Genomic DNA, 15527 nt, shown 5'->3' on the forward strand with positions numbered 1-15527 from the left:
GTTGAAGCAACGATATACAGAAAAATCAATGTATATATATTTTTTCAGTTCCACTAGAAAATACATATTACAAGGTATAATTACTTGCTACGAGATCTCTCATGCGTCAATCTTTCCTCCTTATAAATATTTGAACATACGAAATAATCTCTCAAAACTTTGTACAAGAAATAATAGTTGAAAAACATCATGAACGCTAACGACATCGTGTTATGCCAGAATACGGTAACATAAACCAGATAAAGCTGCCATAAGACCATTAAACCGTGTACCAAAAGGAGATATTTCAGTATGATCGATGGATTTTTGAAGAGTGCCTGAAAAAAATTCGCTACTGAATTCCTTCACGATTAAACTAAGCGAAATTTAATTTTTATGCAAAAATCGTTATTCGTGGAAGGTTTAAAATCATGGGACTCACATAAAATCTCAAATTAGAGGTATCGCTCGGTTCGCAAGAATTGCACTCCCCCTGGGCACGATACATGTCTTTTCCATGCCTCACTAGGGCGCCGTAAGGAAACAACGTTTCCTCGTTCCACTTGTTATTCACAGGCATTATATTACGAGTTTCGACCTTGATCCAGGTGCCCAAATGGAGGGCAGACCTGTGGAGCACATCGCAGTATCTGGGATGCAATATTTGGCAACAATAAGCTACAAAACAGCTCAGCAAAATGAAAATTGTGTGCTGCGTTGCCCAATATATGTCGTAATGAAGATAATTCTAAAAGATGAACGAAAATGTATCTAAAACTAAATATTGCTAGTGGAATTCACTGACCTGTGCGAAACAACATGGTACAAAGCCTGCATAGTAAGCGTTGAGTACTGAACTGAATAATATTTGCTTCAATCTACTGTTGAAATTGCTCTTCAATTTATCAACTTCCTGTCTTATATCCCCAGCTACTGATGTACAAGCATGCAGAGGTGGGGTGGTTGCTTCATCGCAATCCACAAGTTCGAAGAATGGCGTCGTTTTGAAACCAAACAGCACGAAATAAACAGAGATTCTAAAATAAGCATAACTTACAACTCGAAAATAATATAATAATACACTTACGGATAACCCAAATAGAATACATTCATAAATAGATTATTCTGAACTACATGGTAAGTACAAGTGCCCAGAAGGATGAACAATGCAAAAGCTAAGAAAGACCTACAAAACAAACGGTTAGAACATTTTCCAAACTTGCTACTCCAAACTAACCTGTACAGAAAATTAACCAAATTTTGATACTTAGGCGGTGCCAAAATATCGATAATTTTAGTACCGATCAGGTATATCAAGCGTCTTGAGAGAAGGACAATCACAAATGCAACTAAATTTATGTCGATAAGGTAATAGTTCTGAAATGAGACAGATATGGATAAATTTATTGAAATTTTTCAAAAATTCATTGAACACTAACCACTGCTTGACTTATATGAGAATTTGGAGTCCACCAGACGGTGTGGTACAGATGTAGGAATTGTAAAGCCATGGATACTCCGCTGAAAAAAAACACAAGGAATTCGAAAAAGAGGTCTCCATCTATCGGGATATTAGGAGAAGGAAAATGTTTCGGTGCAGACGGCTGCTCCAGCGGAGGGACAGTAGGTGGTTTGGACCCTAAGGAAGCATATCTATTTTCCCCTATAAAACCAGGGATCATGGAGGGGTCTACATTACGAATATTTCGAGGCAGTCTTCGGTTATTTGGCATTTTTTATTTGAACTAGACTTATAAGATAACTTAAATGAAATTGAATTCCTTTCTACACTTTTTTCATGTTTTTGATTACATTTTGATGAGGTTAGGTTTGGTTTGACAGATCCTTTAGAGGATCATAGAATTGAATTCATTTCTTGATCTTGGCCATGGAGATCCTCCATGAATTTTTTTCTGTGAATTTTCGGAGCACAGATTAAGATTACCCTGTGACATAGATGTGTTCTGTGGATTTCGTTCTCTATGGTCAATGCCTGTGATTTTGTGCGCTGAGCATGGCGGGAATAGGCTATTTTCAATACCATTTCTTTCGTTTGTTAAAATTTTCGTGGAATGGGCTATTATGAGAGCTGAATTGGTACGTACAAATTGTGAATATATTTTGTTATGAAAATCCCATCGAAATTTCCATGATGAGTCCAAGGCGAATATGAGAGTTCCTTGGATATATTCCAAGTTGAGCTCACACAATGAACACATAACGAATTCACTGATTTACCGAATATTTTTATCCTCAGTAATCTTCAATTGACTATTTCTTACATAGATTATCTTTTACAGGTTTCAGGTCGCAGCTTCAAGGGCAAAATGGAAAAAAAATTAAAATTAGATAGGTTCCACAAGGAAGACTTAGATATGGATGATATCACTTAGGGTAGGATGTTTTAATGTTATTTTTCATCAATACAGCTCATCTATAGAGTAATGTATACTTCATTCACTTTTATTTTAGCAGTCGGTTGGCCATGGAAATTTGACACATTTCACTCTGTATAGTACGAAAATGTGGGGTTATGAAGCTTGTCAAAACATTTTTGGGTTTTAAATCAACGCTATGTTGCCCGTTCTACGTAAAAGTTTGTCATTACGTATTTTATCACAATGTCGAATCTCTTCGGAAAATATGTGACGAACATAATTGAATTTTATACAAACTGATGGAAGCCATACCAAATCCAGTTATTTACATGGAAAATACAAGAGATCAGTATATCATAATATGCACTAGCTTGAGGAGAGTTAATGTTCGTTATCTTCTTTGGCTTACATCATTTGTTGATTTCAAAAATAATAACTCGAAGATGAAATGCATATGATGCAGTGGTTGGTAATGGGTATCTCCCGAAGGAATTAACAGATAATTACAAGAATGTTAAATTCTTCAACAAAAATCATCTTACATCAATGGAAGTAAAAGGAATTGAAGGAAGTTTCAAGTTAAGATGAACTTCACCTTTGAACAAAAATTTTACATGAATAAACAAGTAACAGGGCAACTTGCGCTTATTTGTGGCTATTCATCTTAATACATTGATGTAATAATAATAGTTATAGGTATTTATTAGTACCTTAAGACATTTACATTGTATAGCACAAGTCAAATGAAAAATAGAAAAATCCATTTTAGGGAACTTATTCTCCGATGACATTTATCGAAAATCGAAAGTAAGCTTTTCGCATTAATTCACTCAAACATAAAATTCTCAAATGCCACCACTTTTTTGGGTCTCCCAATAGAAGGAAATTCTTTGTCATCCTCTTCATTCACAATCTTTCTGATTGTGGAAATATCCAGCTGAAATATATGTCGTTTAGATTCAGATGAAACATTATATAAATTCTCTTACATTGAATATGTTCGCTACCATCTGACGTATTGTGGATTTTAGAATATCAGGGTATGACTATTTGAATGAGCGGACCTGAATTCTAAATAGCACTTCCTGAAACCCTGTCTCTTTTTTCAATCACTTTCGGTATTTTCGTAATAAAAATTGATATTAGTTGTGGCAACGGCGTTATGACATTGGTCGCATTCAGCGGACGGAGCGCAAAGCGCTTCTGCTACCCATCTGTAGCGGTAGCGGTCGGAAACATGTTGAACGTCCGCTGGCAAGCCGAGATAGGATAAGGCAGTCCAACGAGCGGTCACGATCAGCTGATTGGTTGAGAAGTCTGTAGGAAAGACGTAATTAAACGGATTTTTTAAGTTTCGTTAACCTTGTGCTGGTTAAGTCAGTTTTTTTGTGTGAAAAATTACTTACTACGTGTACTCTGTATCCATTGCGGTTCATCTACTTACCATCTTGTATATAAAAATGGAAAATTCAACATCCTTCTATATTTCTAACCATCAATTTCGATTTCATTTTCATCAACAAACTCAAACTCGTACATCTTCCACACTAAATAACAACTATTCAGTGCAAGTCCAACTTTCGCTCCTTTTCGCTACCGCTACCTAGCACAAATCAAATCCGCTCCCAAAAATGGCGTCCGCTCCAGAACGTGTTGAGAATGTAGCGCATATTTCACCGAACGTTTCCGCTAGCGTTTGGTAACAGTTGCGCAACTGTTTCGTCCGCTGAATGCGACCATTAACGACATTTCATGAGTGCCAACCTAACTTTGTTCTAGTTACAAAAACTTGAGAAAATTATTTCATGGCCAACCGACTGCTAAAATAAATTTGAATGAAGTATATATACACTAGCTTTCAATTTGAATTAAGTTCATGACATTGATTGATATAAAGTTTGTCAATTAGTTGAACTTTCTATCCATCAATGTCCATTCTAAGGTATGAGCTCTAGTAAGTGAGAGAAGCCTGAATATTTTAATTAGTTTAAAGATTGTTACAGTTCAGAACCAACCTTCCACTCGTTCAGACTTCCACGGTGCTCAAAATATTGCAACATAGAGTTGGTATAAAACCAAGGATAAAATCAGACGAGCCTTTGCCTCAAACAGATAATTATTACGATGAGAAAAATATGGGGATTGGCAGGCCTATGTCGCCTTATATATCCATTTACGAGACCCAACTGCAAGGTGTGATGTCCATACATAACAGAATTTCAGGTACAATTCAAACTTTTTATGTTCATTTCATGTTGACCCATATAAAGGTAATTCGAGTTGAAATATGGTAGAATTGGGAATCTTTCTATATCTTGATTGATCTCTTGAGTGGGAAATAACTGTATTTTGTACTTGGAATTTAGCAAACGCATGTCTTCTAACGCTTTCTTCATTTAGTTGGTATTTCGATTCTTGTGTGCTTCCTTCCCTTTTGTGTCTTAACTATGTCTTCATTTCTTTTTTCTGCTTCAAGCTTTCGCTGCAAACTCTAGTGAAACCTTAGGTTCCTCACATTATACCTTCAAAATGTTTCCAGGGGCTATATGGACTTTCCAGATCTTCACATTCGCAGTAGCCACGTTGGTGTTACCAGAATCGGTAGATTATTACGTCGATAAGATCAATTCTTGGAATATAGATCCTGTCGTCATAATTCTCGCCAAGTGTCTGATCGCTTGGCCCATGGTTTACCATACTGTGGATGGCACCCGTCATTTATTGTGGGATTTCGGTATGCGACTGACCAACAGGTCTGTTGCGGTTACTGGTTGGATAGTTTGTATTTTGTCCATTGCTGGCACTTTATATCTCAGCACGATGGTTTGATTGCAGTTTGGAGAATGTTTGGGGGCTAACAGAGTTCTCAGTCCGTTAGTGGACTCTTTGCGTTAAACACCCGGTATAATGTGAAAAATTCATGTTCCTCTGTATTTACCACAGTTTTCACCATAAAAAACGGTAAAATACAGCTAGGTGATTAAAAAGAAAAATAATAATACTATAGTTTATTCAATACAAAAGTTCAGAATACATTTCGAACAACATAATAAAACTATGTTTGAAATTGACTTACTTTTTTCAATACATCAAAACAGATGTATTAAAAGCCTAGTTTTTCAACAAAAACACATTTGATTCCATTGAAAACCTAAAAATACATTTACATCTCCAAATCCTGATCCCATTCGATGATCTCCGGCTTAACATTCTCCGGAATGGAAGATGTCGCTGTTGGTGATTGCATTTGATCTCGTTGTGTAGAAGTGGAGGCTTCCGATGGTGACTCCATAAAATCCTGCCTATTCGAATACCCTTGATAATCGTTCTGATACCGAGAAGAACTTTGAGACCAACTGTTAGCTCTCCGCTTTATAGTCTGCACAAGATTGATGACCCCACTTTGAAATTCCAAAGTTTGGTCGTCGTCGAACAATTTCAAGGATGGCAGGATGCTTTTGAAGAACGACAAGTTTCTATCCTCGTTCATCTTCTCCTTCGACAGCTTGAGTTCGTGGTCGATGAAGCTGATCATCTTTTCGTCCAATATATTCACTGTTTTTTTCTTTTTATTCGGTGGTATCGATCTTGTTTTGTAAGTTTCGGTTGTTGCTTGATTGTCTTCCGTCTCGTCGTTTTCATTTTGATTATAGGGTTCGTTTTGATCCACTTCCACACTTTCACCGTTGTTTTCTGTTGGGACATTTAGCTGACTTGGACTTCGTTTTTTGGCGATGTTTTGGGCATTTTCGTCTGCTTGGACGACTTCCTGCAGGAAACTTAACTGCTTATGGTATCTGTACGATCTGACAGGTGCAGATTTCTTTAGAATTCTTTGGGAATTGATAGTTTTCACCCAAGCATCTCTTATTTGTGTCCATCGTTTGATAACACATCTTCCTGAAACATGTATGTATAAATTAAAACCTCCAAATCTATACAAAATTGTTCATCGTTACTCTTTTTGGCAATGTCTCAGAAGCCCTTTACCTCTTACAAGGCTATCTATGAAAGCTTGTCAGTAAGGAGTGAATATAAGAGTGCCAATGGAGTATATAATCCAGTACTCATTGTATTTACCAAAAACCTGTTTCTCCTCCTCCTTCATTCCTTCAAAATTTGTGTTTAAAATCATACATATTTCCCTCCATGCTTCCGTTCTGGCAGTTTTGTCTTTGTAAATATCCAGAAACTTGTTCCACAGCGCTGGCCGCTGTTCTACCAAACTGATTAATCTTTTTCTGTCTATTAGTTCATCAAAAGTCTTCTCCTTCTCAGACATCATAGCGAATCTGAAATAGTTTCATCCGATTTTGGAAGGAAAACTGAAGATACGAATGGTGAAACGAAGATTCATCAAGAAAAAACGTATAGTATGAACTCGTTGATGAAGTTTTGAAAACGGATGGGTTAAATTTGACGATTCGTGATTTGTGTTGACAGATTCGTCATTTTTCACGAATCTTCTATGTTCGTTATGCGTGGAGAATGTGTCAAATCTATTAGATTTCTCGTGGAATATGCCACTCGAGAGAGTAAAATAGATTCGTCGCCTTACAGGCGGGATGTTAGATGAAAATAAAAAGGAACAGGTTACTCTAGCAATGAACAATTTCCTAATATAGAAAGCGAACTGGATCGTGAGTCAACTTATCAGGTATGGATCTCGATTCGTAATTTACAGGGGTCATACGAGACGAGAATGAAGTTTTACATCGCGTTCGATGGTTTCGTTAACCTAACTTTTGACATTCCTCTACATCGATTGTTGATTGGAAATTATTTGATGAATAAATCAAATTCTGTGAAAATCTAGTTGTGAGAATATGATTTTCTCTGATGAGATAATAGGAAGAAGAAGACTCATAAAAGTTACATAAACGAAGCCATGAAACCAAAGAGGTTCCTCTTTGCATGAAACCATAGACATTTGGTTATCTATGTTCGAATGTGGAAATTATTTCAATGAACTTTGTGCCTCCATCATAAAGGATATTCTTTTTAAAATTCGACAACTTTGCACTTTTCAAGAACATTTTTTCCCAAATTTTGCTTTCTTTTCTGAGATTATAGAAGACAATATCAATTCCATTCCTAAATATCCTCAATTCCGATCTCAAATGAATCAATAAATCTAGTATTCTTTCCCATTCTCACGTTAATCAACTTTCGAATATGAAATTTTTAATGTAGGTGCAGATTTCTCCCGAGGCCATAATATCATTTATCCTTAAAGGTCTCGAGATCCATTAGAAAAAATTAATCGTGTTTTTCACACTGAAAAGCACATGATGTAAGTTTCTATATAGGGTATCCGCTTAAGATCGTTCGGGAAACAGCCAACGCACAGTTGAAAAGGTGTATAATGAGAAAACATCAGCGGTGACCGCTTCTGTAGGCTGCTTTTTTGGATAGACAGGCTCCCACTTTTAACGTCATAAAATCATCCTACAAAGATGAAAAATAATTCCAATGCTCAAACGTTCACTTTATTCTCATTTCATGGTTTCGTTTTGTTCGAAGATTCTTTCATTCCCACCTGATACACCGAAATTCACATTTTTCCATAAACATCTTTCAAGCTATTCGAAAAAGGCAAACAAATCATGAAATTCTATGTGCTGATATAATAAAACTCCATAGAAATAAAATTTACTCTAATTACAACCATAGAAATTAAGAAAGTTTCTCTGTTCTCTCTGGTCTGCTCTGTTCAGGATACCAGAGACATAGATATATCCGAAACAGAGGCACGAAACCGTAGAACATAGATCTATGAAAGAATTAATCATCCACAGATCACAGACGTAACAGATACAACCAGGCTGAGAATTTTGTACTGAAAATTTCTCAATTCGATTCAAAAATCCCAGTAAATCATCACCTACAATGTATACAAAGAGCACATATGTGATTTCGGCTCATTCATTAAACACTCCTACTTGCAACAGCAGAGGGAGACAGATATTTTATCAATAGTGCATTCGATATTTCCAAGTTTAGCATTGATCGACTTGAGACCTATAACGCCCACTTATAATTTCTTTCGTTTTATGTTTATGTAAATCGAACACCCACTACCCATCAGTGCTTTCAAGGATTTACCATTCATACTGTCCCATTCACTACTTTATACAAATTGCCTGAATGAAAATTGAAAAATTTCATTTTTTCAGGGACTCAGAACATCTGAAATGTTTTCAAGTTACTAATCGTCCAACCTATTCGATTCTGTGGTCTTTTCTCAAGGTCACCATAAAGTGGAAGTTGAAAAGGCATATGAACCTATTAAAAAAAGGGAAAACGACTCCCACACAAAACCCAAAGCTAGATCACCGTCGATCGGTGGGTAGAGTGATCAATGTCGTTTCTTTTTTCGAGGTCCGTATTGGGAAATATGGTAAGGATCATTTCTGTCTTTCTACCTGTTCCTTGGTGGTGGGTTTTATGCAAGATAACCGATTTGGAAAACAAGTATGTGCAGAAACAAGGCTGTAATGTTTTGATGGGCGATCGTTTATCGGAGGAAATTTTAAAATTTGACATTTGTATCGAACATTTCATAATTTTATACTTAATTAGGTCGTCTATGGCGTCAATCTCAGCCACCTCAAGCCTCTGCGTCTGTAGTCGGCTGTAGAATTTTGAATGTTGATTTTCTGTGCTCAGCTTTTGGTTATCTTGATCATATTATGGTACAAACTGTCAGATTATAACTTTTGCAAGTATTTTTACCCAAAAAAGTTAATTTATATTGAAAATTACTCGAAAGGTTGTGTTTGCCAATCTGGGAAGGGTAGTAGTGAATAGCGCAGAAAGTAAAGATAAAAATTTGGTGGTTGAATCATAGAACAGCAATAAATGTCGAATTTTGTCTGAACCCACAGAAATTCGAATTACAATATTTTGTGGTCCACGGTTCTCAATGTCATTAAAGTGCATAGAAATGATACTATTGGGTTTGTTAAGAAAAAAATATGGAAAAAGACTGAAGGAAGCAGAATCTGTGGAGATGACACATGAATATATTGGATGAGAGCAACCCACTGTTGAAATGTATGGTTGAAACGAATTGTTGGTCCAGTTTCTTTCATTCAAATAATTATTTTGGGAAACTGAATGAATGAATGCTACAAATATGCCTGCAGCAATGAAAAAGTGGAATTTCCTGCTTTATATTGAAACTTTTCATAATAAACTAATTCTTTTTTGTCTCTTATAATTTTTTCGTCAAGACCATCTGTTCTGATGAGTTTCGCGATTCGGGAAGCGTGAAACCGATGGAAAAACGGGTGAAAAACTGCCATGTGTCGTATTTGGGATATTTCGTAAACGTGACAGATTGTTACATCCGTACACACACACCGTAATAAACGAATAAATCGCGTGGGTGCTATGCGGTCAACTTTTCTGCTCCCACGTGTTATTATTATTCAATTATGCCCATTTTTGAAAATCGAAATCGTAGTTTCGAACGTACGGGATCCTCAGTTTCACAATCGTGGTCCACACCCGGAGGGCACGTGTCCCTTATGTCGGCAAAGGGGTCCCAAAGTTAATCTGTATCGATGACGAAGATACCGAGGAGATGCGATGCGGGTACTCCACCAATTAGCATACGTTTTAACGAAGAAAACAGAGAAACGGATGAAATTCATACAACATTCCTACGGTGCCCTTATAAGGCAAACCCGGCCGAGTGCGCAGAGTCGGCTTTCGGCCGACGCGTGCGCTGCCCCCTCGGCAACATGGGGGTCCGATCGGAACGACTCAAATACCTCAGTTTCATTCGGTAGTTGGTTCGTACGGTCCGTAGAAACAAGTTTGTGTTTAAATCTCGAGGAATTTCTGTTGGGAGAAGAATAAAAAAAAGACTGTCGTATATATCGGTGTCAGTAGGAAACCGACAAAATGTGCGACAATACAGCGCCGTCGACGCAGAGCATAGCGGACTATTTGGCACAGCTGCTGAAAGACAGAAAACAACTGGCCGCTTTTCCGAATGTGTTTATACATGTCGAACGTCTTCTGGACGAAGGTAGGTGGATTATTTTTAGAAACTTCCATCGTTCGCGATGTCTTCTCGACGACGCGTAGATGGCCGCGATGTTTTACACGTTTTTTAGCCCCTTTACGGCCTATTTTGATAACATGTGATACCGTGACGTATGTGCGGTCTTGACTCCGCATTAAGCGCAGCGATTGTTGATGTTGACCGCGACCGTACACAAACTTTAAACGATAGTTCCAATAACTCATTTTTAGAATCCTTGGAGACGCCAGCAATATCCTTGTACACTTATCGAAAACCTTAAGACGCCTTAGGTTAGATTCCTACATGTCAACAAGACGGTATAAAAAACTGGTTTGAGACACGGTTTGTTATTCTTTTCACTCGAGATAAATCTTGAATATGCAGAGTAGTTCCAGGAACGACTGGAAATCACTTTGAGTACCCTTTAAACGCCCAATAATTCCTGTTTTGAAGGCGAACGCTTCCAGCTGCATTACTTCGAAAGTTAACAGTCATAACCTCAATTGGATCGTCAAAATCCATGCAGATTTCGAAAATCTATGGTCTATTCTTTTTTCATTCTACTCATGAACTGGACTTCATAGCTTTTTTCGTTATTCAATATCCATCAATGCTTTGAAAGGTTTGGGAGCTTCTCATAACTCTTCAGCAATCATTTTTATGCACCGTCTCATCGAGCGAAGACCATGTTGAAGCATAGAATTTATATGAAAAATTTTGGGATGAAATTTGACCTTCGTTTAATGAAACGGTGCATTCGGCCATTTCAAGGACACCGAAGTCTGCCAAGAACGCATCAGATCAATTCCTTACTCCAATCTATGATCCTAGAAAAAGTCGAAAAAATTGATTCGCGATTTTCGAAAATCTATGACCGCGTCACTACGTTCGATGCGTCTCGGTTTGTCATCGAAAAATGTAACTTAATTGATGTATTCGAGCCAAATGAGTCAAAAACGAATTGCTCTCGGCCGGTATGACATCATGGGTATTATAATGATGAATGTTGTCTCCTACAAATTACAATGCGGCTCTTGTTTCTTACGTATGACAGTACGAAAATCGCCTGGAGCGACGTGATAGGTGGAATTTATCGGTGGTTTTTCTTTGAACTCCGCCGTTATTGTCGATAGGGATAGCCAAAGTGTACCGATTATCGATTTATCACTCGACGAGGGATATTTCAAATGAATTCTAATTGAAGAATGTAATAGGAAGTGGTATTTTAATAGCTCATAATGACCGAGTGTTAGCAAACAATGCAGCGAACGTTTCACTGCAAGCCGAGTCCATTAAAAGGATTTCAAATGAAATCGTGTTTTGAACTGACTGAAAATTGAGCCTTTTCGAGTAGTCATTTTGGAATCCTAACAGATACACGAAGTAAGATCGAAAGTTCGGATCCGAAGAACAGTCTGTATAGTAAATGAGGTGATTCACTCTGGCACCTGTGGATTCGAGTAACCCTCCTGGTTTAGACAGTCAACAGGTAGAATGAATGGAATGTATGAATAGAAGTAGGTACCTGTGATTTCGACTTTATATAAATAAGCAGCCTGAACCGTTAGGATTTCGAAGATAAGGACAAAATAACGTTTTGTTGGAAGAGATAAGCATTCTTAAGGTCGAATTGACAATCGACAATTTTTTCCAATCCAGTCCATTTAAAATTGCCTGTTTCTCAATATCAGTTCTGTGGTACAGATGGAGTTCTATCAGTGGTTTGCAGAAATCCATCGAAAGTTCCTTCAAATGTCATAATCAGTCATACGCTAGTTCTCCAATAAAAACATGAATATCTATGATCGGAAATTCAGCGAATGACCGATAAAGAATAATCGTAAACTCTTCTTCTTCATTTTTAAGCCTGCTTTCGCGGATTCCACAGTCCAATCTCGGATTCCCACGATTATTCCTAGATTTGAATAATGCAAGTTCGGTAATGACCCACTTCATGAAAATTCAAGATTCCTGAAAACCGTGATAAGGTAATGACATAACAAATGAGTAACGCTCTGAACACCGTGACCATGGCGATGCATATCAACGTGGGATATCCCTAGCAAACGGATGTCGATGGTGTTGTCGACCCCAACTCGATGGGTAGAGGTGCTAGGGACAGCAACAAGTGTTGTCCAAACAACACTTTGATTTTGAGACTGAATGGCGCTATAGATTTATCTAACAGTTTCAACCACAAATCCTTAAAATATAGCCATGAGGGTAACTTTGCATGTATTAATATTAATGAGGCGCATAGAGTTTTTATGATTTTCTATGCACTTTTTCGAATTGTCATCCTAAAGTCCTATGCTCTTCATAAACAAAGAAACATAGAATTTCAAGATGTCCTTACGCGGTCGCTGGTATTGGCAACATTGAAGATACGACTGGCGAAACACAGAAGAATGTCACCCGACGACTTCTCTTCCTATGTTTCTTTTCCTTGACTTTTCCCGCAAGAACAAGTTATTTTCTACTCGCTGAACCAACGCTTATCTTGCAGTTCTACTTATCTTATCACCATCTAATATTTAATAGCGGTCTTCATTAATGAAAATGTTTCCATTGAAGGTTCCAACATAATTAACATATGTCTCCCGATAGATTAACGAATAAAAAGAGTAAATTAACTTTATAAATCCCAGATGCTTCAAACATCCCTGTTCATCATATTGTAGTTCGATTAATTGTGGATGTACCTACCCATAGTTCTACTAGTGTTTCTACAGGTATTATCTGAAACAAATTATACTAGCATAACCCGTTTCAATTCTCAGAACCTTGATATCTTAATACTTGGGAATTCAAATAAAATCGTGTACTATTCGAAAACAACAAAAGGATTCTAGTTGTTACTTAATGGAAACTATTCAATTATAATTTTAAGTTTTAATGACGAGAAAACTCGTTGTGTTAGCCCGTATAATTTCATTTGAATTTCCTACGTCTAGTCTCCTAAACCCTTTCGTGATATCACTCGCTTGAGTACACAGAGCATTATTAACATCTTTATGTTGATGATTTGCATATCTGTGTTACGTTCGGAGCACAGAGATCTATGTCTATGGTTCGAATCATAATGAATGAATATTTTTATTCGCGAACTGGTGGTTATTAACATCCATGACTTGTTACAAATATCACGTCGGTCATAACCTCGTTAACATGAACGTTATATTAACCGGTCCTGGACTCTTCAATATTTAAGCTTTTGATTCTCTATCAATCATATGAAAGCCGACATAAACAGACCTGTGATTTCATAATACCGTTTATCGATAATGATTGTTTATACTTCATATGATTCACTTTGATTAAGTAACACAAACAACATAGTTTGAGCATCAAATTTCCAACTACGGCCACCTCCTCACAAGAATCGTCAAATAACTTTCGAGTCTTCTTGTAAAGTCTTGCAGTAATTCATAGTCACGCTGCAGTGATTATGAAAATCAAGGTTAGGGTAACCACATTGTTTATTCGATTACTGCAGACAGACTAGAGCTCTGATTACGATTTAATGATCCTACTTTTGTGCTACATTCTATTCAATTATTTAATCTCGATATTATTCTTTGTTTCATTTTCGTCTCTTCGTTACATGGCCGTTAGGAACGTCCTCGAGTTAATGGTGGCCTTTATTTTTTGTTCAATCTGGGAAATTTGTGTCACAAGTTGTATAATTTTGTTTCTTTTAGTTGACAGACAATTGGTAACATTTGTTTTCTTTTCGCAAGAGTTCTATGCTCTTTGTCGCGATGACAGGATTGCCAACCTGAAATTTAAGGTGCAGAGATGCCATATGTTACTTCGATGGAGAAATATCAATGTGATTACTCATTTTATACTGACACTAATTGGGTTTAATGTCCCTACATCGGGAAAAAATATATAAATCGTATCTTGAAATAAAGCTATGATTAATGAGCAATGATAATCTTCCAAAATTGGCGCTGCCTTCAGGGCAAGAAGATATTTCGACTTTTCATCACTGAGGGGAAAGTATTTTACAATATGAAATTTGTATTAATGATGTATAATGTTCGTTTTCCTTTTCTCGTTCAAATTCAGGTTTATTGAATAAACAAATAATTTTCAATTAGTCTGAGTACGCACCATTTGATCTCTGACTCACATACTGAATATAAAACCAAACACTCTGGCCCTGTCCTTGATATTTTAATTAACTGACATTAACCAACGTTTGAATATTGAAGAGTCGATCCCAAGTCTTCCAATCATGTTCGTAGATTGGCAACTATGAACCTGATGTTTGACAAATCAAACATAGAAGAACTTTATGCGAAGGAACATCGATTCCGAACGAGAAATTCCGTTTTAAAAATAGAGAACGATTCTCGTTAAAACCCAACATTCCATCACTATGTTTCATCTCTATCCTTCATTCAGAGTTTGTGTTCATTTCGGTCTGATAAATTTCTCGCCATTTCCTGTGTGAAATACTGCTCTCCGTCTGTCATTGAGAAAAAACCTGGACCTGATGTTTTGGATTAATACAATCAGTTCCTCTAGTTGGCTGTGTGCCTGATAGGTCCCACAAATTCTATCCAGTATTCTTATATATTTCAAATTTCGATAATCTCGTATTAATTTCATCGCCACCTGAATAGATCTGTCAAAGTTTCTATCGAATTTCTATGTCTACAACCGACCATAGAAAAAAAGCATCTATGGACATGTCAAATATCATAGAAACTATTAAATCTTCTTTAATTACTATCAAATGTTCTTCATCGAGCCAAAATTACCTCTGAATCATTGGGTAAAAGGTCGGTTTCCTGTTATCTACCGGGATACGTTACGTGTGGGTGCGGGAGACTGGCAACTCCTTGCCCCTAGCCTGCCATGACTAAGTTATTTCGAAGATAAACACATTTATTCTTAGCATCACCCGGAGGTTATTTTCACGGAGAGCCACATGTCCCGACCTGAGCTCTATGAGCGTCCACAAACAAATTTCATAAGAGCGTAACGTATATCTATTAAACCGGTGTCTTGTGACGATTTTCTTCTTCATGAATAATTTGAGTCGCGAGATAGTATCGATGAAAAATGGGTCTCCAAGGTTGGCATCTGAATGCCATCCTGTAGGTACGAGAAGTTAAATTTAG

The 15527-nt window shown here is 37.1% G+C and overlaps 4 protein-coding genes across 10 annotated transcripts in view; 2 read left to right on the forward strand and 2 right to left on the reverse strand.

Moving 5' to 3' along the window:
• Positions 1–15: 15 nt before the first annotated feature.
• LOC123316074 (transmembrane protein 39A) lies at positions 16–1822 on the reverse strand. Its single transcript, XM_044902010.1, has 6 exons — positions 1419–1822; positions 1217–1356; positions 1067–1165; positions 785–1016; positions 422–727; positions 16–317 (listed from the first exon to the last, which is right to left on the reverse strand). The coding sequence occupies exons 1-6, from the start codon at positions 1710–1712 to the stop codon at positions 81–83; spliced, it is 1308 nt and encodes a 435-aa protein (XP_044757945.1). The 5' UTR covers positions 1713–1822; the 3' UTR covers positions 16–80.
• A 155-nt stretch (positions 1823–1977) lies between these two features.
• On the forward strand, positions 1978–5428 carry LOC123315777 (succinate dehydrogenase cytochrome b560 subunit, mitochondrial-like). Of its 4 annotated transcripts, none has more exons than XM_044901631.1 (5): positions 1978–2076; positions 2280–2380; positions 2821–2822; positions 4361–4580; positions 4897–5428. In XM_044901631.1, the coding sequence occupies exons 2-5, from the start codon at positions 2359–2361 to the stop codon at positions 5184–5186; spliced, it is 534 nt and encodes a 177-aa protein (XP_044757566.1). In that variant the 5' UTR covers positions 1978–2076; positions 2280–2358; the 3' UTR covers positions 5187–5428. The 4 variants fall into 4 exon arrangements, with proteins under 4 accessions (XP_044757566.1, XP_044757567.1, XP_044757565.1 ...); XM_044901630.1 differs by lacking the exon at positions 2821–2822 and adding an exon at positions 4202–4299 and having other exon boundaries at positions 2038–2076; positions 2280–2427; positions 4351–4580; XM_044901632.1 differs by lacking the exon at positions 2821–2822 and having other exon boundaries at positions 2280–2373.
• Positions 5351–7078, reverse strand: LOC123315776. Its single transcript, XM_044901628.1, has 2 exons — positions 6438–7078; positions 5351–6257 (listed from the first exon to the last, which is right to left on the reverse strand). Exons 1-2 carry the CDS (start codon positions 6640–6642, stop codon positions 5521–5523), a joined length of 942 nt encoding a protein of 313 aa, XP_044757563.1. The 5' UTR covers positions 6643–7078; the 3' UTR covers positions 5351–5520.
• A 3029-nt stretch (positions 7079–10107) lies between these two features.
• LOC123315775 (protein held out wings) overlaps positions 10108–15527 on the forward strand; it is a 30966-nt gene continuing 25546 nt past the window's right edge. For 2 of the 4 annotated variants that reach the window (XM_044901624.1, XM_044901626.1), the window contains exon 1: positions 10112–10395. In XM_044901624.1, the coding sequence (XP_044757559.1) occupies positions 10269–10395 (127 nt within the window). In that variant the 5' untranslated portion in view covers positions 10112–10268. Of the gene's footprint in view, positions 10396–15527 lie in introns of all 4 variants that reach the window. The other 2 variants (XM_044901623.1, XM_044901627.1) reach the window with 2 other exon arrangements.

Source organism: Coccinella septempunctata, chromosome 6 (assembly GCF_907165205.1).
Source record: "Coccinella septempunctata chromosome 6, icCocSept1.1, whole genome shotgun sequence".
NCBI lineage: Eukaryota > Metazoa > Arthropoda > Insecta > Coleoptera > Coccinellidae > Coccinella > Coccinella septempunctata.

Bases quoted from the DNA above. Each gene is read 5' to 3' on its own strand.
- LOC123316074 (XM_044902010.1), bottom strand. From the start codon at position 1,712: ATGCCAAATAACCGAAGACTGCCTCGAAATATTCGTAATGTAGACCCC. The intron at 1,357-1,418 runs GTTAGTGTTCAA...GTCTCATTTCAG, and splicing joins CTCATATAAGTCAAGCAGTG to AACTATTACCTTATCGACAT. The intron at 728-784 runs GTCAGTGAATTC...TTCATCTTTTAG, and splicing joins TACCATGTTGTTTCGCACAG to AATTATCTTCATTACGACAT.
- LOC123315777 (XM_044901631.1), top strand. From the start codon at position 2,359: ATGATATCACTTAGGGTAGGAT. The intron at 4,581-4,896 runs GTACAATTCAAA...AAATGTTTCCAG, and splicing joins CATACATAACAGAATTTCAG to GGGCTATATGGACTTTCCAG.
- LOC123315776 (XM_044901628.1), bottom strand. From the start codon at position 6,642: ATGATGTCTGAGAAGGAGAAGACTTTTGATGAACTAATAGACAGAAAA. The intron at 6,258-6,437 runs GTAAATACAATG...TACATGTTTCAG, and splicing joins GGAGGAGAAACAGGTTTTTG to GAAGATGTGTTATCAAACGA.